This window comes from Limulus polyphemus, unplaced genomic scaffold (genome assembly GCF_000517525.1).
Source record: "Limulus polyphemus unplaced genomic scaffold, Limulus_polyphemus-2.1.2 Scaffold21, whole genome shotgun sequence".
Classification (NCBI taxonomy): domain Eukaryota; kingdom Metazoa; phylum Arthropoda; class Merostomata; order Xiphosura; family Limulidae; genus Limulus; species Limulus polyphemus.
In genome coordinates this window covers 466,019-489,169 of record NW_013665631.1, presented here as the reverse complement: position 1 = coordinate 489,169, position 23,151 = coordinate 466,019, and the positions used below count along the sequence as shown (strand labels likewise).

Sequence of the window (23,151 nt, the reverse complement as noted above, 5' to 3'; positions counted from 1 at the left end):
GTCGTTATTTTTAGGAATCAGATATACTCGCATCTTTCTGGAGAGAGTACGAGAACGATATAACCATGCATATCATTAATGAGGTGAAACACATGAAACCAATTTATAAGACAAACCATAAGAGTTGTTAAATAAACTTCGAGAGCTTAAGTTGGAATGGCTTTTTCCTAACTTCACTTTAACTACACGGATTTTCGGAAAAGAAAGACTTAATAGTCTTGTTCTTCTTGCTATTGGAGCACGACCTTGCAAGGTCTTTGAACTTTTGAAAAAAATAATCGATGATTCTTCCACAAAAAAACACAGAATAGTTGCATTTTATGATCCCTTTCCCACTCGGATATTATGTTTTACCTTTTTCAAATTTCTGTTTATTATACATTTTTGTTTCTCACTTTCTGTTACATGGTATATACCTTTTGTTCATTTTTTTAGACGAATCATATAAAACGATTTGGTGTTTAATCAGCCTATTAGATTTTAGTTTCAGGAATTTTCTTAACTTTGTACTTTTTAAAATCTTTTATACGTTGATTATTTTATTCCCTGTTGTATTCGTTTAAAAATAACACAAATTCCACGTCATATATTTGGCCCAACAATTTGTTTACTATTAGGATTAATTGTTTAACAAAACAAAGTTAACTACATCAAGCAACGCCACAAGCTACGCAAATTGGGTTGTAATGTGCTATTCAGAAAAAAAAATGTCATAACACTCAGTAGTCCTTTTCTAGGGAGGCCATTGGTTCTTCTGCCCTGGGTCTCGGAATTACTATTGGCGGGTATACCCATATGTATATAGAATGGATACGATTAGGCAAAGTAATACTTATGCTATGATATAAAACACCGAGTGCAATCGTGACTTCCATGTGCCGTGACACAATAGGTCATATATTATTGCATTAAAGACAGTAATAAATATATTTTAAGTACTAGTAAGCAATGCAATGTCCTATTTCATTCCTCTTTACACTTATTTTGATTTTTCATTTCGATCTATAATATATAAATATGTAATTTTTCTCTCGTATCGATAAATTTGTTTAATAGTTTCATTTAACTGCCACATAATAATAATTTGGAAAAATATATCTATTTAAATTTGGTATTCAAATATTATAAAAAAGTATACACTATTTTATTACAAAATCATTTATTTTTACACGTTTCCACACCACTCATTAAGTACAGCCACTTACGTTGTTTACTTGAATAATTCAGCAACCTCTACCACACTACGATCAATTTGTAGAAGATAAACGAACTACAATGACTGAAATATTCGAGAGATTACGTTGTGGGTGGATGGATTCTCCATTGGTTATATTTATACTCCACATATATAACAATAATCAATCACACCGTGAAATTACAGATTTTTTAAAAAGCACGTTTCTGTTGTTCTTCTGAAAGATATTTCCACCATTCAATAAAATGTTTTCTATGATTCATTTTTAGTTTAAAAAAAAACACAAAAATAATAAAAGATAACGGCTTTTGGATATTCCAAAGAGGTTAATTAGAACTAATAACAGGTATCAGGTTTAGGAAAAAAGGAATTTTTTTCTGCTCCTTCAATATATCTCTGTGGAATTTATAATCATTTCTTAGTAAATCAACATTTCTCAAAAGCCAATAGACAGTTTCCATTATTTTCTAAGATTTCACCACTTCAGAAGAAGGATATGTTAGGCTTCCATTATTTTTTATTCAATCCCCACGTACAAAAGGTCCCAGAAACTAGCTCAACAAGAGCATAACAGCATTCTTTAAAATTCAAGCTGTCCACAATTTTATGCACAACCCAACCATCTATAATATGAACACTTTTTACATACAGAATTAAGCCTCCTACTGGAAAATAACCACGGTCGAGTAGGACACGAGAGAAGTTTCCATTTCAATTAACCCAATAATATATTATCAATGTCATCATCTTCCAGCATGTTCAAATCCTCCTTTGTGGTTTAGCATTTTCAGTAGATGATGGTTCAACAGCTATTTCACCTAAAATACTTTTGAGGATTCCAACCTCCTGGCTCTCTTATATTGGGAAGGGGGATTTCAGATGGTCCTGTGAGAATTTATGTCAGCAAATATATGAATAGGCCTTCTGGTATCACAATATTGAAGTATAGCTGTGGCAAAACCTAAAACTGAAAAACTCCAGCTTTCTATTCAACATTCCTTTACTTGGTACAGTTACACATACTACAAGTATCATGCATCATTAAAAGTGTATTATACTTCAAAAATATACTCATTCCCAACAACTTGTATAAAAATAATCTTTACACATGCTTTGTACTATCTATAAATCATACGTTTTACACATAGTGTCACAGGTGACAGAAAATAACTGATCATGTAACTTGTGTCCAGCTTACCAATGTCTATATGTATACCCGTGATTTGAACTGCAACCCACATGAAATAAATTTTAAGCCTGAGAGTTAAAAACATAACCAATTTAAATAATATGTTCTTTAGAGTAGAAACATGAATTAAAATAAAAAATCATTAGTTAAATCTCAAGGAAAAACTGTGTAAATTGTTCACACTACCATAATATACACTTCTTTTATCCTAAGTTTTTCATTCTAAAATAATTGACAAGAGGTCCAGTGAAAACCTGTTTCAGATTTATCCCACATGTCTGCTTAATATACTGCAAATACAGCAAAGCATATTGTTAGCTTATGGTTTAGATATTCTAATGTAAGGAAAAGGTTAAAACTAATTCTAGCTTTAACCTCAAAATAGTTTGATAAACTTGAGCTAATTTTTACAAAAGTCTATAATGAATTTATATTCTTCAATAAAAGAAGATAATAATAATATCTATCAATCACAGTATTCAGTTCACACTAATACGGAGTATTTTCCAGCAGTATTATCTAATTTCAGATAACGTTGGCTAATATTTTTTATCTGTTGTACACATTTAAAAATAATACTGTATCAATAACAAGAGAATTCTGGCTTAATATATTTCATTCTTGTAACATACAGTTTACACCAAAACTAGATTATCATTTTCCAGCAGTACTATCTAGTTTGACTTAATATGTATTCGATATCTCTAGACAATAGTAACAAGTTAAAGCCAATCCATTTCTAAACCTTCAGTACCAAGTTTAAAGAAATTCTGTTACTTTAAATCTGGCAATCATATAAAAAGGTAAAATACAAGTTTTCATTATAAAAAATTAAAAATATTTATATCTTCCACAAGTAATATCCAATACACATTAATCTTCGCTGAGAAATGTTCACAGATAAAATTTTACAAAGCTACAATAATAATTTAAGTCCAATAAAAAATATAATCAAAAAACAACAAGTACTGTTTTTACACCATCTTTTCCCATAATACAATGGAATTAAAGCTTAATATTCTTTTTACACTAATGTAATAATCCATAACTTTCATGAGCTGATGAAAAGATAACCACTTCTGTGATCTGCTGCACTTGAAATACAGTGTGTAATAAATAGACATCAGTGTTATCCAATTTCTGTCAAATTCTCTTTAGTTGTATTATATCTTTTTGGAATACATAATGTAAGTTAAATGCTAGAATATAGCTGATCATGATGAAGCACTCAACAGGTTCTCCATGTTCACTTAGTTAAGTATATATATATATATATATATTTTTTATTTTCATGAGTTTATGTAACAAATATTAAAAGATATAACAGATTCTATCTGAGGCTCTCAGAGTTCATCTTGTAATCCATATGTGTACTGGGTGGTAAGTTCAATACTCTCTTTAAAGTATCTCGAATCCTGATGGTGGTGGCATTATCATTAGCAGTCTTGTTCCAAACTGATATACTGTCCTCCTTGTATAAATAGAAACAGTCATTAATGTAATACCAATTAAATATTCATTATTGTTACCTTTTATATTTTCAGAAATATTATTTTAACATAATATATATGAACAAACCTTCCAAGACAACATATGGATGTTCTTTTTAAGAAAGAGAATACCTTTTTTTTTTTGAGGGGTGGAATGAGGAGGACATGATTGAGGTTTGCAATCAATAAATCCATTAACACTACAAGATAGACATTTAATATGTGGGAAACTTAGATATATATCTCCAGTTAAGACAATGTTGTTTTCCTAATATAGGGTTGTCACCTAAGGAACACAGGGGTTGAGTACAATTTTGGAGCCTCACCAGTCTATTCCACCATTTCAGGTCATTGCATATATGACAACTGTGCATCTTGATAATAGCCCTGCATCACACATTTCATCTCAAAAGGCTGTACTATAAAGCTGTTATGTCCAAATCACATCACTCCTCCTTGCTTGCTTTCCATAATGTATCTAGTTGTATGAGGACAACAGTTCTCTAGTGACCACTTCAACAGTCCAGTCAGAGAGACTTAACCACTATGTCTTCGCATGGAATACCACAAATACGCACTTCATTTTCCAGCTGCTTGAAGTATATGATGGTTGAATACAGGTGTTGTGGAAGCAACTTGTGTACAGGACTTATGTTGCTTTTCAAGGTGGAGATCCTTCTTTTACTGCGTGCTGTTGCCTGAAACACGTGAAAGGCTTTTGCTATTGACATTGTGTTCACTAATTCTCATCTGTTACAAGATGCCACAGTTTGCTTACAATGGCTGGAGTATGACTTGTTGCAGGTCTTATTCTGGATCATTCTGAATGTTCATGTTAATCCATAGTCATTTATTTTCCAGTGTCATGAAAACAAGGGATATGCCCATTTTGAAAATTCTAAATCCCAGATATAAAACATCTTTATGATTTGAGTATATGGAATTGAAGCCTAATAAACTTTTTTTATATAAATATAATAGTCCATAACTTTCCTGGGGCAATGAAAATTTTACCATTTCTGTGATATCAAACACTTGGAATACATATGACAAGTTATGCCATACCTAGGGACTACATTATACCCCCATGTTATCTCATAAACTCATATATACAGCAAGGCCCAGGTTGTATCATAGTTTTTCTATTAAACTCTGGGAATAATAATTGCTAAACCTGGAACACCCTGTTGAAAAATCCTTGGTAGTCAGAAATTCAAATCAGAAATTAAATAATTAAATATTAAAAACAGATGAAAAATTCCTGATGTCCTAAGGCATGGTATAACAGGTCATATGTATTAGATAATAACAACTTCCAATCAGAGTATGCTATGTACTTAGAGCAAAACTAAAAATCAACTTACCCATTATAGCTAATTAAATATACTTTTCTTACAATTAAATTCAAAAAGATTAGAAAGCATTGTTTTATTAGTTAGGTAAAAGTAGTTACATTCAATATACTATGTAGCATAACATTATTACCGAAAGCAGCAATAAACAAACAAAACAGCATACCTTACTTAGGGAACCCACAAACACTAGTTTTTGTCTTGGGGTATATTTCTTTGGAATCATGCTTTCTCAAACACTGCATTGGGCTTTACCAAAGAAAATTTATTACTGCACCTCAATTATATAACATCAGAGGCTATCCTGACTTTGGCAATTAAACCTATATGTTTTAGTTTGAACTGGGTCAGTTTGGTAGCATCAACTTTCCCACAGCACAAACAAAAGCCAAAGCTTTTACAAACGTGTAACATGACAAAGAAAGTAAATATGAAACTAATCAAACTAAACTAATGATGTAATGTCAAACTTAGCTAATATTAACTATATATAACAATAACTTAAACTAACCATTGGTAAAAACCAATGGTGGTCAATACAATAAAATTGTTTACTATTATCCCAAACAAAATTCCAAGGAATCAAAATGTAGACGTGAAAGTTTTAAAAAGGTTATGATATTCTATAAAACTTGTAAACACATAAGAATGCTGTTGAAGTTTTCACAGAATTGAATGAATTTTGTACTTAATTTTCACATTAAGAAACCATGATTATGAAAAATGCAAATGAATTTACATATTCTATCCACAAAGTCTTGTAAGGAGGAACAAATTCTATTTTACCTAATAAGCCAAAAGTAGTACATACTGTAACATAATTTTTTTGGAACATTTGTATTTGGGAATGGACAGTTTACAACTTCAAAGTTGAAAATGATTGTTTTATTGAAAACTTTAATGTTGAATGTGTGATTAACGAGTGATAACTAAATGCAGATAGTTTATATTGTTTCTAGTGGAAGAACCTTTTCCTGGAGTGAGCACTGGTGGATAAATCTGTAAGGCTGTGTCCAAAACACCTTGGTAATTTGGTATATAATATCATTTATATATCTGCAAGCATGACTGATATGCAGAGCTTTACTATAATCTATCCTAGTGAGGTTTGTAATTTATGAAAATTCTAGCCCAAATAAATACAGATATGAAAATTGCATGCTGAAGCTACCTACCATTGGATTCCCTGTATCTGTTTGAAGACATGTTAGTTAAAATGCACAAATGTATTATCATGTAAAAAAAATCAAGGCTGGCAAGGCCTCATTTAATGTGCAACGGTAGTAATTTTTGTGAATGACATTGTCATAGAAAAGTCTGTGTTTATTGACACACAGAAGTAATTTACCCAAATTACTAAATTACCTGAAAATTGTTGATGAAAGACTTTAATTTTGGTTTCTTTGTAGATGGTCATGGTTCTCCATGTTAATCCATCTTCATTACAATAATGTTTGGAGAAGGCTTGAATGGATAATGAAGAAAAACTTAAATATAGGTTTAACATAACTGCAAGTGTACAACATTTTGACAAGGTTCTGCCATCATCAGGTACAAGTAGTTTACACTGACACAGATATATATACATACAGTATAGAACAAAGAGGTCACATGACCGGATACTGTTGCATACTTAGAAGAGACATCTTGATATTTTGTTCAATTGAGATGGATTTCTTGATTTTTCATTTGTTTATGTTTAGTTCTTTGTTTGAAATTACTGTGTTTTTAATAGGTATGCTATAGTTTTTTGAGTTGCAATGGTGGAAAACATGGGACGGTTTTTTACTGTGTTCTATGAATCTAGTTTCCAATTTTCTTCCTGTTTCTCTGATGTATAATTCTGGACAGTTATTGCATGTTATTTTGTAAATGAAGTTGGTATTGCGTGATTCTATATAATTTTTGTTGAGTAACGATTTTAATTTAGGGCTGGGTTTTTTGAGAGAATTTGATGTTGACAGGAATTTTGTGTTTAATGGCTAGTTTTGTCCAAATGTGGATAATTGTTGAGCTGGTTTCAGGGACAAAGGGTAAACTGCAGTGTAATGTTCTGTTGTTGGATCTGTGAGTTGAGTTTTGTTGTGGTGAATGTTGGAGAGTTTTTCAACAATAGCTGGTGGAAATTTGTTGGTGTGAATGAAGGAATGCTTTATAGGGTTGATTTTTTCATCTATGTAGTCCATTGAACAGTCTTGTGGCTGTGTTTATGAGGTTTTTCAGTGTATTGATTTTTTGTGTGGTGTCATGAGCAGAATTCCAGGGGATGTAGAGGCCGGTGTGTGTGTGTTCTAGTGAATTTTGGTTTTAAACTGTGTGTCCGATCTGGTAATGTTGAGGTTAAGAAAAGATAACTGTATATTGTTTTCATGTTCTATGGTAAATTTGATGTTGGGAAGAATGGAGTTTATGTTTTCAAAGAAAGTTAGTGTGTGTTCTGTAGAAATTAAACCAAGCAACATTGTCATCGACATATCTGTACCAGTATAGTGGGGGATGAAGCACAGAATGTATGTCTTGTGTTTCGAGCTGGGTCATGAATATACTGCCAAGAATGGGTAGAACAGGATTGCCCATACTTAACCCATCTATTTGAAGGAAATGTTCGTGGTTGAAAATGAAGTTGGTTTTAGTTGTTGTAAATTCTAAGAGAGAAGCAAAAAGTGTGCTGGGGATGTGTATTAACTTGTTGGAGTCATTAATGTAGAGGTCAAGTGCGATATTGCAAGCTTCATTGGCGGGGACTTTGATGAAGAGTGATACATCAAAACTAGCCATTAAGGCTTTAGAATTTAGTTGGTCTAGTGTATATTTGAAATTGAAGGCATCTTAAAAAATTAACCTGCAGATGTTATATATGGTGTGAGAGCCCAGGCTATGTGCATGAATCAGTTTTACGTAAAGATCGTCATTAATTAAATTATCTTTTTCCATTTGTAATAAAGTTCTGTTTAGTTGTTTTTTTGTGTGTGTTTGTTGGGTTGTTTGGGATGGCTATGAATTTCTTTTTATCGAAAAGGATGTTGTTAATTTTGTTGATGTATTCCGAGTTGTTCATGATTACAGTGGTGTTGCCTTTATCAGCTTTTAGAATTTTGATGTTAGTGTCTTTTTTTCAGATTCTAAATGGATTTGATCTCATTACTTATGAGGTTACTTTTCAGTTTACATGATTTGTTGAATATATTAATAGTCTTGTTTGAGAACTCTTGAAAAAAGTTATTTAAAATACAGTTTTTGGGAACTTTGGGAAACCACATTTTTTCTAGTTGCCTGTAATAAAAGTCTGTTGGTTGATGTCATGGATTTCTTCTTTCTGTAGCTGAAGGATGTTTGAGGTAGAGGTGGTCTTTTGTTCTTTTATGTACCGGGTCACGAGTCTTCTGGCTAGATCTTCTAGACACTCCTTGAACTCTAGGCATGGAGCTGTTTTGTGGTTGATGGCAAAGTTGAAGCCTTTGTTTAGAAGTTGAAATTCTGTGTCGTTGAGTGTCTGGTCAGATCTGTTTATTACAAGTTTAGGCTTCATGTTGTTGTAGTTTCCTTAGTTGATCTGGTTTTTTATTGTGTATAGACTTCTCTTGATTCAACAATGAGTTGTTTGGGTTGATAGCTCATTGTATATTACCATAATCATCTGGCTTGAGGTAGCAGGGTAGTTGGTGGTCTAATTTCTGTTTGAGTTTTTGTAAGTAGTCCAGTTCTTGATATTTGGAATTCAGGGTTGCTTTTAGGAATTTTTTCTGCATGTTTTGGATAATACTTGAAAACTGGTTTAAGTTTTTTGATAACTTGACCTTCACAAATGCCATGAAATACAAGGGATATCACCATTATGGAAATTCTAAATCCCCAATTTGAATAAATCTCTGTGCTCTGATTGTCTTTGCATTTTGAGATGGAGAGAGCTGTTACATAGCCTTCCCCAAAAGCAATGAATTTTTGGTGACATCACCAAAATGCCAAACAATTCAAAACATAGTTCTGATACGTGTCATTCCACCATGACTTTGTATCAGGTAAAAATGTCACTTGTTGATTTGCATATTCAAAATTGTTGTATTATAACATACTCAACTTTCTTTTGCTTACTTTCAGGTGTGGGAGAAGTTGCAACAATAAAAGAGTTTAAGAGAAGACTGGATGAGCAGTTAGGAAACAGAATTACAGAGGTTTTTCTATGCAGTTCGTATAGTGGTAGTAGCAAATGAGAGAATCAAGATGAGTCAAATGACCCCTTATCGACCCTTAGAAATGAAATTAAAATTCTAATTTGAAATAGTCTACACTATCACATGTTTGAAGTGTTTTATCATAGTTATACTTACAGTTAAGAATTTGTAACTTTAGTGTCAGTTACTTATAGTTATTAGTTTAATTTTAGTTATGATTATTATTATTATTACAGTTAATTACATATATTATTTATTATTATAGTTAATCAAGTGAAGACAACCTTAACAAATGAAAACCAGAGGGCACTCAGTAGAACACATACCTCTACCACGCAGCATTCATTATATTCGAATCATAAAAAATATGAAAATGTGTCCGTATGTCCATCATTATCAATAGACATGGACCATTTTGGCAGGACAATGAGGAATAATATTATACATGTTCCCACCAAGTTTATCAAAATCCGATCATTTTTGACTCAGTTATGTAGCAAAAATAGTGTGAAAAATTGGTCCCCACATTAACAAGTAGGGATCTTTTGGATTTTCATGACCTTGCTGTGACCTAGACCTTTGACCCTCCAAAAACTAATCACTTCTAAGTTGGGTCATAATCCAAAAGTATAACAACTTTTGTCCAAATCAATTTGACCATTTTTCAAGAAATCTTACTGAAAAAACACACATACACATGGGTGAAAACATAACGTCTGGCCACCTTCGGTGATGTAGGTAACAAGGCAATACATGGTATAAGGGGGTAAGAAAAATCTTCTTAAAGGTAAAGCATTATTCTGTCTTTGGGACCATTTGAAGAAGCATTCAGTAAAAATACTTTCAGTTTAGCTAAATGAATATTTTCTGCATTTCTGATGCATTCTATTCACATACACAGAAATTTCAGTCAGACCACTTGTTCCTCAATGCACGTATGTCACATAACTAAATAATTTTCATTTTTTGTTTTTTTTGTTACAATTACATTACTGTTTTACATGCACTTTTGATTATAGTTATACATATTATTAACTGATATAATTTATTTTCATTAATAGACATTTTCTTTATAGTTAATTGAAAAAATGCTGCATCTACGCACCAAAGCCATTCATCTAGATATCTAGAAACATTACTCATTATTATCATATGTTTGACAAAAATATATAATCATTTTACCATTTAATATTTTACGTGCATAAACAGAAAATGATGCATTACATTTCAAATTAAGATTAAAAATTTGAAAACAATTAAAGAAAAATTCAGTGAGGAAGAAGCTTAAGTTTGCTGCAGACAAAGCCAATATTTGTAACAAAAGAATGTCAATAAATTTTAAGACTACAGAAATTTTAAAAGCATATGCAATTAATCCCAAATATTAGTTAAATTGGAGTAGTAAAGAAATTGCATATATCTAAAATGCACCTGAGGAAGAAAATCTGCCAAAATATCAAACATTTTAATTTTTACAATTTTTCTTTCTTTCTGATATTAAGAAATTAAACATGTAAAACAATTATCCACTACCACAAAAAAAAATGTATAATTAATCTTCAAAGAAACACAGATTAACCTACTTGAGAACGCACTGATAGCATGGCCCCACATATTTCTTCTCCTACCATGAACTGCTCACCCAAAATAGCTAGGATCAGGTTTTCCCAACAACGTGATGCCAACCCTTTCCTTAATCGCAGAACCCAACGACCACCATTTCTGTTGGCTTCATCCTTTTATTTCAAACACTTAATAATTATTTGACCAAAAAATGTTCCTAAACCTTAACATAAAGTACATAAAATGGCTATATGTAGATAAATTATTGTTAAGGTTTAGTTTAGAAAATATTAAGTTTGAACAATAGCCAAGTGCTACTGTAAAAAGTTTATCTTTATTTATTGTAGTATTAAATGTCTTTGCTTACAACCAACGTAATATTTATTTAATTTTACAAAAAATGTTATTTTTAAGCTCTATTAAAAATACAATGTTCTATTTTACCTCCCACAGAGCTGTAGTAAGTATTTTTACTTTTCTTTAAACACTTATACGGAAACTTTCTCTGAAGAAAAGGAGTCAAAACCTCAAAAAAAATCTTCATCAAAATTTTTTTTTTACATCTCAGTCATTATATTTTATGCCTATGCTTGTCACATAAAAATTTTAAACAATACAAATGTTACAATAAAATAAAATAAAACAAAAAAACATATTAACTTTGAATGATCCAGTTGCTTATGAAGAAAGTTTCATATTTTCATATAAGAAATCAGATTATAAACGTACAACTTTAATGTCCTGAGGTACTTAATTATAGTTGTCCTAGTGAAGAATTAAAAATCAATGTGATAAAAATTTACAAAGCAACTATTTATGAAATTGTAAATATTTTTAAATAAATAAAAATAATAGTTTACTAACTCTATAAATAGTTTTCATTGATCACTTAGGAGGATCAATGAATTGCACCAGTGAATTTTACAGAAAAATAAAAATTTTTATCCACTCCTCAATACTTTTTTAATACTTCATAATTCAAATTTATTAATTTTTTTTATAAAAAAAATGTCAACATCTCATAAATGTTAATTTTAAGTTGATTTCAGTAAGTTTCAAGTAAAAATATTAGTGTTTGTGAATTTCCTGAATTTTTCAGATAATAATTTGACACTCATAGTCCTCCAGAAGGAAAGTTGAAATAGTTTTGAATACAATTTGAACTTTATAATTTCAGTACAAGTGTAATACTATCGATTTTAATCAATCATTACTTATCAATCCTGTCATGGTATGTATCGTAACTGCCTGTATCTCAGCTTTGAGAAGTGATAGGCTCATGACACAAACATATAATGAAAGGTCTTTCTGTTCTTTTCAACTGTATAAGACAATATGTTTCCAGTTCAGTTGAGACTCATGTAGAGATTAAAACAAAGTGGTAAAACCTTAGTTTGGTAGTATGTTGTTAGAAAAAAAGATGGTTGTAAACACCTTCTGCTACAACTAAGTCATAATTCTTTTAAAGTTTGCTTTATCATTTTATACTTAATTTAAATTATGATGTTGCAGTATAACAGGAATTGTTTTCAAGGAAAAAGATGAGGTAGCATTAGTTAAGTCACACTACACTCAACTGTGTCAAAATCAATTTTGCCGACAAGTTTGCTGATGTTGGTTTGTGTTTACATTAGGGCCTAAGTAACTGCTTGAATGGGCAAAAAAATCACCAAAAAGAAATTTTAAAAATACATAACTGAATATGAAATTGATTTAAAACTTATTTCATGTACTAAATGCAAACTTCTGATTAACAATTTTAAAAAAATTGGCTTGCTTATAATTTTGGTATGGTAAAAGATTTTATTGTTTGCTGGTGATCATAAGAACATGGTAAAACTGTCTGGTGTTTTTCATAAAAACAAAGAAAATATTTATATTGTTATAAAATAAAAACTTTATTGGACAGTTTTACAAGAATGTAAGGAGACATAAAAATCAGTAATTGAAATCTACATCAAAGGTAAACATTTTTAATCGTTCCTTAAAAGAAATAAATCACAATAAAATATTTTTGGATTTTCAAAGTTGTGACTTCATACAAGTATCAGTTATAAAAACAAGATATTTCATTTTGCAGAAACTACATAGTCCATACCAGCTTTATTTCCAATTTCAAAACCAATTTACCCAATAGTTTTTGTTGTTTTTTTGCAATGCATTAATATCAAACCGATGCACCACATTTTTTGCAGAATTATGGTTTAAATGTTGAAAGCTGACAAACTATTGTAAATCAATACGCCTAAATATTGTTTTAAAAATCAATCTAACAGCAAATTTTGTTTGACTTAAAATCTTAACCCTATGTGCATAAATTGGGGTGGCTGACGAACTATTGTAAACCAATAGGCCTAAATACTGTTTTCAAAATCAAGTTAACAGCAAATGTTCTTTGACCCAAAATTCATCTTAATCCTATGTGCACAGGCAGGGGTCAAAGTGTGCATGCACAAACCTTTAAAGACTGCCATTCAGCATAGTATTATGAATTTAATGTCAAGGTTATTTTAACCTACCTTGTTGATTTAGCAACAGTTCTTGATGTATGCATTTTGGAAGTTCTAAAATTTATTCAAATACAATATATAAACTGTACAATGGACAAAATAATTTCTATTCTCCACATTCTCTATATCACCTTACATTCTGGCATGTCAGCCTGGGTCAGACTGATGTTGTAAATTCACAGACATATCTTAGGTACAAATACTTTTGTATCACTTCTAATTTTTTACATACAACAAATTTGTAAATTTTTGAAAATCTTGCTATATTTTGTGCAGATACAAATAGTAAATTCAGATATTTGGTCAACATTTCTTTTTCAGTATGGGATCAGTTCATTGCATCTCAAAATCAGAGATGTGCAAAAATAGCATTTAAGATATATCTCTTGTCCTCCACAAGTCACTGCCCAAGAAGCTTTTCGATTAATACCATAAATTTTCAGTTGGGTTATGAAAGACCATTTATATATGCAGTACAATACCTTAAAAGTTACAGTTTAAATGCTAAAACAACAATTGTAAACCAAATAGGCTTAATAATTGTTAAAAAAATCAAGTTCACTGCAGATGTCCCCCCCCACACACACACATATACACACATTCCTACTCTTGAACAGTGACTTGTGGGAGACAAAAGATACATCTGAAACTTTTACACACCTAGACAAATTAAGAAGAAATGGAAAAAATATCTGTGTTTAACTTCATTTTTATAACAAAGATATTTTATATTTAATGTAACATGTTATCATAATCAACTACCACTAACTAAACAATGTTAGCACTATTATTATTGGGGCAATTTCTTTGTTTTTCATTTATGTAATTATTAACTTTCTGATGTAAGTTTAAGTAACTCACATTATGCATAAAAATTAAAGGAAACAACAAATTCAAAAACTTTATTCTCCAATAAAAAGAACATCCAAAAAGAATTATCTTAGAATGATTTTTATGGAAATCATTAAAACAGATATTACCAACCTCCCACATAGGCCTGATTCCTTCCTTAAAGAGATGAAAATCAATCTGACCACTCAGTTCTGATGGTCTAACAAGATGACTGTAAAATGACCAAAATTTCTCAACCTGTGAAAACACAATAATACAAAATTTATGAAAAACTTTTGGTTCTCTTTCAACGAAACTAAATAAAATAATATACTGATATATAATAAGAAAATTTATTAACCTGTTCAGAAGAAAATGCACCAGTGTTTATCCAACTTTGAAAATGTGATTAGATGCTCTTCACATATTTTTCCCAATACAAAGTAATAATATCATATACTTCCAAAGTGTAAATCAGCTTTTAGACTGAAAATCAGTTGCACCACTGCAAAATTATGGCAGTGTCAAGCATAAATAATTTTCAAAAAATATATGATTTTGATCCTAGGTCATTTTTGTGTATAGTATGCATGGTCAAAAGTATGTTTGGGCCTAAAAAATGCATACAAGAAAATACACGCAATATGGATAACCCAAGGCTACAGCCTATTAGCATGTAAATGCATGTTAACAGTTCCATTGGTATCACATTAAGTAAGGAAAGTGTTTTAGCTTGCATAAATGGCATTTGAAACTTTGAAGATATGGGTGTGTTTACAACTAGATGAGCTACATGTGGGTATCCCAAATGTGGTGCTCAATATGGTACAAAAACATTGGTCCTTGCAAAATGGAAATAAAAGTGCTATTTGGATCATGATGTGGATGATAAATCCCACAAACTTTCATCTTAGCAGATGCTCAAACAGTCAGAGGCAGATGCCTATACAAGTACAAACTTCCAGTAACTTTTGAGATAAAGAGCTCTGAAACTTAAATGTTTGCTAAGCAACAGAAGCAGTGGTAAGCATCCTTGCACAACTGTCAGGATATCACTGAATCAGCAAGGCAAAAATGTTATAAACAGTGCAGGATGGGATGGAGAAGTTTTTGTCAGTGACACAACACATAATAAAAGTGGGACAAGTAACCTTGTTTTGTACTGACAGCATCATACTACCAAATGAAGCTTGCAATAGTAACAAAACTGCCAATTTAATGATACCAATAGTTACATATCAAGGTATGGCCAAGATATGCAAAGATACATTACTTGACCAGTTCACAGAATTTTGGGAAACTTTGGCATTTCAAAGGTAAGCATTTGGTTGAAAGCCCACCCATCTAACACTGATGAACAATCTCTTTACTTATAAAATATGTAAGACAAATGGTAAACTTCCTACTGTGGAAATCTGTTGTGGGATTCCACAAGGTAATAAAGTTCCCCACCTCATACATTCTGTTACTTAAAAGATATTTTTGCTTAATTTAGCAAAGTCATGTTTTAAATTCAAAACAACATATAATGCTTTTTTCCTGCCATATATTCTCGACTCTATATTTATTTCACTATCCAGTGCTTTCTGGTAGATTTAGTGAATTACCCATGATCAATGATTACGTTTATTTGTGTAAGATAAACTAATTAATTAATCAAATTTACAATTGAATTGATTAATCAAAATAAGTACTTGTAATTATTACTGCTTTCAAATATTCCAACTAACCAAGTAATTGAAATATTGCAATTAAACTTGCTTTCCTGGCTTCCTTATGGAGAACCTCTAAGGCTATCCTGCCACTGTTACTAATTTCGAGCTGCTAACTAGAGGGAAGAAAATTGGCTAACATTTCTTTGTTGCTTATAGGTACCATGATTTAAGAAACACTGGACTAATTAATTAAATGAATGTAATCAATTAATAAGGCCATCCATTATTTGATTAGCAAATACCACTAACTGCTCAGCTCTATTTCCTTGTCATGGATATATTGCTGAAAATGTGATGAGGATAATACTGTATCTCCATGACTAAAAGATACATCAAAAACCTTCATAAATCATTCATCACACATTTTACTAATCTACAATTGACATGTCATAAACTCAAATGAACTACCATAATAAATTAATTTTCCAAAGTTGGTCAAAACATTAAAGAGGTTCTAATCCCCAAAATCAGCAGTTAAAAATAACAATAACTAGTTTTCACAATTATTTCAAAGAACAAACATGTGCTGGTTTTTAAAACAGTGCATTTCAAATTATTCCAAAATAATAAGCATAATTTCTTGGATCTTTAAAATATATTAGGTATAGTCTACCATTCAATGTCTATCCAGTGATTAAAAGAAAACTTCTAATAAACAGAGGCAAGTATTCAACATTTGAAAAAAATACCCAGAAAACTAATCATATGTGTAGGTTTAGCACGGAAGTATAATAAAACATAACTTATGAAAAGTTAAAACGAGTGTTTAGATTTTAAATAATGTTAATTTAAATAACTTACATTCTTTGACTTAACAGCATTTAAGGTGGAAAGGCAAAAATAAATGAATTTACATACCATAAAAGAACAACATTAATTCAGTACTGATTACTATCGATACTAGAATTTCATTTTTATTGGAAAAAAAAAGCTAATCCTACATGAAATTTCTTTTCCTCACATTTTTTTCCATATTTTTATTTCATTAATCACACTACATGGAGTCATTACACAAAAAATTTACAATATGCATCTCACTACATATCCTACTTTTGTCAAACAAATTCACTTTAATAACCCATACTAAGCTAATATTTATGAAAGTATATTTATTTGCTAATTTCTTAATGAAAAACTACATTGTTTCTATAAAAATACACATTAAAATATTAATCAGTTTTTACATAAAATTCAAATCTTTCTCTGTTTCACATGCTTATAACACTGCATAAATGTTATATTTAAACTTAAATTCAGGTCAAAACAAGAATCTCAAACCAACTGTCTTATGCACTAAATAAACAAAATTAGTTGCAATTACTTATAAATACTTACAGTATTAAAGGTACCAATCATTTTTAAGTTCTGATCATAACTTCGCAAACGAGGTTGTCTACAATACCAAAATGCATAGCTGAATTGAAGTCTATGTTCACCTGGATCTGGTGGCAGTGATTCTTTTTTCGCCTGTAGAAAGTCAATTCCATGTAAATAAAATTTTAGATTCAATTCTTTGGTTTTCTTTTACATTATAACTATTCTTTCCTTTGTAATACTATGCATCTTGTATCGGGTAAAAAGGGAGTATTTTAATGTTTAATAACATTGAGCAATTAAGTTTTGTAAAAGAAGTTCAGAACCTATAAAAAAAAGGAAAAAAAACTGCTTATTTCTGTTGCTATCAGAATACCTATTTTTATTAACTTCTGAGTATTTCAAAAAAGTAAAATAAATAAAACTATTTTTCTCCAATTTCTTTAAGCCTTTCAATTTTTATCTTCTCTAGAGCATACAAAACTTTATTAGGATCATTAGAAAATCAAGTACTGAAAAATGAAAATAACATAATGAATGTTTCTGCACTTGTCTTTCTATAAAAGTGTACTCTGTAGGATTGCAATAATACTTGTCTAATACAGTGCCATATTAAGTAAAATAAATTGTGATATTGGTGTAGGCATACAAAGTTTGTTATATATGTATCATAACATATAAATGTAAAATATACAAGTGAGAATGTAAGTCAAAACTGTGTAAAACAATGGTTTATAACTTTCCTCCTTAAGAAAGTACAGCATTTGGAAAATCAATCAGAAATAGAACTAGTACAATATAAATTTGCTAGGATAATGAAACTTTAATGATCAATCTCATTAAAGCATTAAAATTCGATAGAAAACTGAGAAGCAGATTTCTTTCGAAAAAAAAAAGACAACAACCCCTATATTACAGCATTGCATAGCTACTTTAATTTTACAAGTAGAATTTATGTCCAACAAAACATTTATATTGCCAGCCATTTTATCCAGTGAGGTATGAATGATTTATTATTTATTTTCACAATATAACTTAAGTAACATATAATCATTCATTACAGAAAATTCATTCAAACTCAGGAATTCTAGCAATACAACTGCTTTATTTATTGCTGTAAATTGTTCAATTGCATATTGGTATTGTTTTGTTTGTGTATTGATACTACCTTAGAGTATCCCGATCATTACGGATACAAAAAGCTCCACCACTACAGCAAAAAGTAGTAGTTCACAGTCTATAGTGCATCTGAGAAGAACTAAATTTAGCAACAGAAATTATTGTACATATTTAATTAGAGAACATGAACATGTGATAAGGAAATTTAGGTAAAAATCTACATTAAAAATCAGCAATGCTGATCCACATAGAGTAAAAACAAATCAAGCCATTTTTATGTGATAAGCCATGTTTTCTTACATTAAAAACAAAACAGAAAAGCACTTATGATCAAAATGCTGAAGAGTGGCCCATTATCAAAATTAATAGACTTGAGAAACTATATTCTTTCCCACTATATCACTATTTTGTACTTTTAGAATGCTTGGAAGTTTTATTCAAACCTGATAAAACGTTGATAACAAAACCAGTTTTTTCATAGAAAAGTTGATACAAAACAATAAGTAGTATTTCATTATAATCTTATGTACTAATCAAATATTTGAACACTCTATAAATTTTTATAAACAAATTTATTTCTTCTTACACAATTTTTCACTTTAGGCCTACTGAATATTCATGAATTTAATGATTTTTACAATTAACATTCTTCAAAACTTACTCAACATTTACTTGTTACTTCATTAATACTCTTCAAAGTTGCAGTATCATCATATTACTCAAATTAAACTAAAAGAAAAATAAAAGGTTTTAAGCACTTTCATTATAATTTTCAAGACTGTAAAACTGTTCAGTGAACTGAAATTTTCAAATTTGTTTTTATTTATTCACATACAGTTTAAGCCACACACACACACACAGATACATATAAAGTAGTAATAAATATGTAAAATATAAATTTATTGTCTTGAGTAAATAGGGGAAGTTATCAGCAACAATAAAACAAAAAATACCAAATCTTGTAATTGCCCCACTTTACATTAATCAATGCTAAAACTAATTTAGATTGATCAATATTATGAAGAAGTTTGTGTAGTAAAAAAAAGGAACTTTCATATTTTTACCTGTCTCGCATCTTGCATTTCTGTAGATAGCTGTGAAGAGTCTTCTTCTTCACCATCTTCATTTTTTAATCTATGGAATTACACAAAAAAAAAGACTAAAGCAAAGCCTTTAATCAATCAATCTCCTAATAGACTTCTGTTAAAACTGAAGTATCTTTCTTTTATTTCAACAGCATTTATTACAAAGTTTGTTTTATTTACAACTATTATTTTTTAATATATTGTGTATTGATGTATTTAAATCTTATCTTTGTAATATACTATTTGTACATTAACTGATTAAGTTCTTGTTGTTCATAACTGCTTACTCATTCAGTACAATACCTCTTCTGTTAACTTTGCAAATTGTCTCAGTTCTAATTTGCACAAGAAAAAAACAACCAACTTTATAATATGAATGAGTTAGTGGCATGACTTGTGTATCTACTAAATATAATGTCTCAATACAGACTTCATTTAACAATGCAAATCTAATATTACATATAACTTTAGACTGGAACGAAAAAATACTATAATACTAACGTTGCACAAATCAACATTAAAAACACTACTACAAGTTAGCAGAACATAAATTCAAAACAAAACTTTCTTGCTTTACATTTTTCAGCAATTTTGAAATATTCAAATGAGAATCTTTTCTGAAGCATTATTTTTTTTGAAGACTAAATCAATTACTGCAAATATTACATGTAATACTGGATTTATACCAGTTAAATGTATATTTGTTCCTAGTACTATTGCCATGGGCATCTGCAGGGAAAATGAATTTAATGAATATTAAATGCATATGAATTTAATAGTTTTTTTATTCAGTTCACAATTTCATGCTACTTATTACACCTAAAAGTTGCCAGATTTGTCAGCAGCTTTACTTATAAGCTCTAGATACCTAGATAGAACATAAACATGTTATTTTAGCAGTTAAATTTCACTGTTGCCATAACCTGGTCTACCTAAGAATTATGTACAATACTGTTTAATTGTAAAATACCCAAATCCAATACATCGCATTTAGTAATCTCAGTTGCAGGTATCAGCATTAGCAAGATTAACATTTTACTTTCCAGTGATACACACTAATTTTTAAGTTTGAATTCCTGTATGTAATTGTGGTATATTTTCATTAAATAAATTATGTCATTCATGATCATGTTTGTCTTTGACGTCCTATAAATTGTATAAATGTAGTTCTATTGCAATAAAATATTATTTTGAAATTCACCAAAAACACATTCAATACTGATATTTTATGCAATACTCGAACCTGATCTTACATAAAATTCAATTTAATTCATATTCAATAAAGAAAAACCACCTGCTGTGACTTAAGTTTTAAGAAAGGTTTTTTACTTACTTTTTTATAATATAAATTTGTAGATTAAGGCCTATCAGTCTTAAATGTTGTGTTAAGCATACACAATAAATGAATGTGTAGATTAAGGTCTATTAGCCTTAAATGTTGTGTTTACCATACACAGTAACTGAATGTATAGATTAAGGTATATTATTATTAGCCTTAAATGTTGTTTTTACCCTACATTCACAATAAATGCCATTGAAATACTGTGCTTTATGTAACCTCAACTTGCTATATTCATATAAGCAGTTGTTTTATATAAGGTGAAATTACCCTATAGAGTTAAGAATCTAAGAGACAAACCAAAATTTACTATTATGGAGGAAATATAGCTACAGTATGGTTTAAACTAATTTTACAAATCTGACTGTGGAAGCTTGCCTATTCCCTTGACTGTAAAAGCAAAACTTTTAAGATGGGACCATCATTCCTTGATTTTGGCTCCCTCCCAAAAAAAAAAACATTTCTGCAGATGCCCATGACTATTGGTAAACATTAAGTGAGTGAAACAAAAATACTTAGAATTGCAGGCACTGTACCATTCATGCAATGAAGGGAGAGCTTGGTCTCTCCCCTTAGGATTAGCCTTAAACTTTTTTTTTAATTTTTTGTAGAAAAACCTATATACATATATATATATATATATATAAGGAGAAGTTGTATTTATATTATTGAATTATCTGTAACCTGAATTACTTTAAAATAACAAGAAATAAACTTCCTTTTGCTACTCATTTAGTAACCACTACAATATACAGGAAAGACATTTGTCAAATATAAATATTATCATTTAGAAATTGGTGAATTTAAAGTGAATCTCTTCTTTCAAAATTGTAGTTGCATGTCTGTGCTACACTAAAATTCATGAGTATTGCAACCTGTAAGATTATTTTTGGTTTTGGTTAATTTTTTTTGTTGGAATTCATTTCCTTATCGAATAATTAAAATATAACTTTTCATCCCTGGGGCCTAAAACTAATATTAATAAATAATAAGTAACTCTTATCTTAAAAAATAAAATTTTAAAAGCCTCTTGAAAGTTGAAGTTTATACTATACACTGCTACTCACAGCACTGCAGCGTTATATATTTTATAACCAATATTTTTAATTAGGCTTACTCCTTTTCATTTTTCACATTTTTCGTTGGACTAGAAGTAGAATTTAGTAATAGTAGTAATACTAATAGCTGTAATTTGTAAACAAATTAGAAAATATAAATATAATTTAAAGATTTCATATAAATAGTTTCTTATTAAAGTTATTTATTCAAATTTATTTTAATGTTTCCTAGTACTTTATATTCATCTATTGTTCAGCTCTTATGGCTTGAACTTAAACACGTAATAATAAATAATATAGGTCAACTTTAAATAACAATAATAAAAAAAAATCATGGCTGCAATTTTCTAACTCAAAAGTGAAACAAAAAGCTAATACTAACAGATAATACTAATTAGCTATCTACTACAACTATCGATCATTATAACCATGGAAAAGAGGACTTACGCGTCAAACTTATTATTCATAATACTAAAAACAAAATATATTAATAATTAAGTCACTAAATAAGAAGTTTAAAGCAATTTTTAAATAACTAAAAAAAATGATAAACCCAGCTAGAACGTGCACTGTGAAGCTCCCTCTAGTCAGTAACTTTGACATTATTTTGATGTTTATTTATAAATAAATAAATAGTAAATTATTTCAAAGAACTACAATATCATTACATAGCTCCAAATAAATCTACTACTTTACAATCAGTATTGAAATTGCATTTAAGAACTTTACTTAGTATGTTACTCAATGAGTTTTGAGTTTCTAAAATTTATAGCATGAAATTAGGGCTCTTGGTGTTGTTTACTATATGTATTAGTCTAACGGGTTGCGGATATGAAAGTCAAGGGTCAAGCTGCAAAATGTCACTGAACATGCTTGGCTCTTTGAGCCTCTTTTAGTTATGGAAATACTATAATTCTCACGGTCACTCCAAATATCGGATTAAGAGTAATCATATGGATGGTGGGTGGTGCTGATTGGTTACCTTTCTTTTGATTAGCAGTTCTAAATTAGAAATAGCTATACATGAAGCTTAGAGATATTTGTTCTGGTTGTTTAGTCCATGTGTTGCATAAAATGCTGTTCAAGTTGTAAATACTGTTGCGTATCTGCTTGTGTGTTTGCTTCCGGTAGAAATTCTTTCCGAGGATCTTCAGCGATACAAGTCCTTTCTTGAGTAAACCAGTTTATTCTTCCTCGATACAAACTTTTAGTGTACACT

General features: G+C 29.9%; 1 protein-coding gene across 1 annotated transcript; it reads right to left on the bottom strand.

Annotated features, from left to right (window-relative positions):
* Positions 1-1,142: 1,142 nt before the first annotated feature.
* On the bottom strand, positions 1,143-22,489 carry LOC106458261 (eukaryotic translation initiation factor 4E type 2-like). The gene is made up of 6 exons (XM_013917751.2): positions 22,380-22,489; positions 19,515-19,584; positions 17,353-17,484; positions 14,456-14,560; positions 10,982-11,134; positions 1,143-3,855 (listed from the first exon to the last, which is right to left on the bottom strand). Exons 1-6 carry the CDS (start codon positions 22,397-22,399, stop codon positions 3,715-3,717), a joined length of 621 nt encoding a protein of 206 aa, XP_013773205.1. The 5' UTR covers positions 22,400-22,489; the 3' UTR covers positions 1,143-3,714.
* Positions 22,490-23,151: the final 662 nt, after the last annotated feature.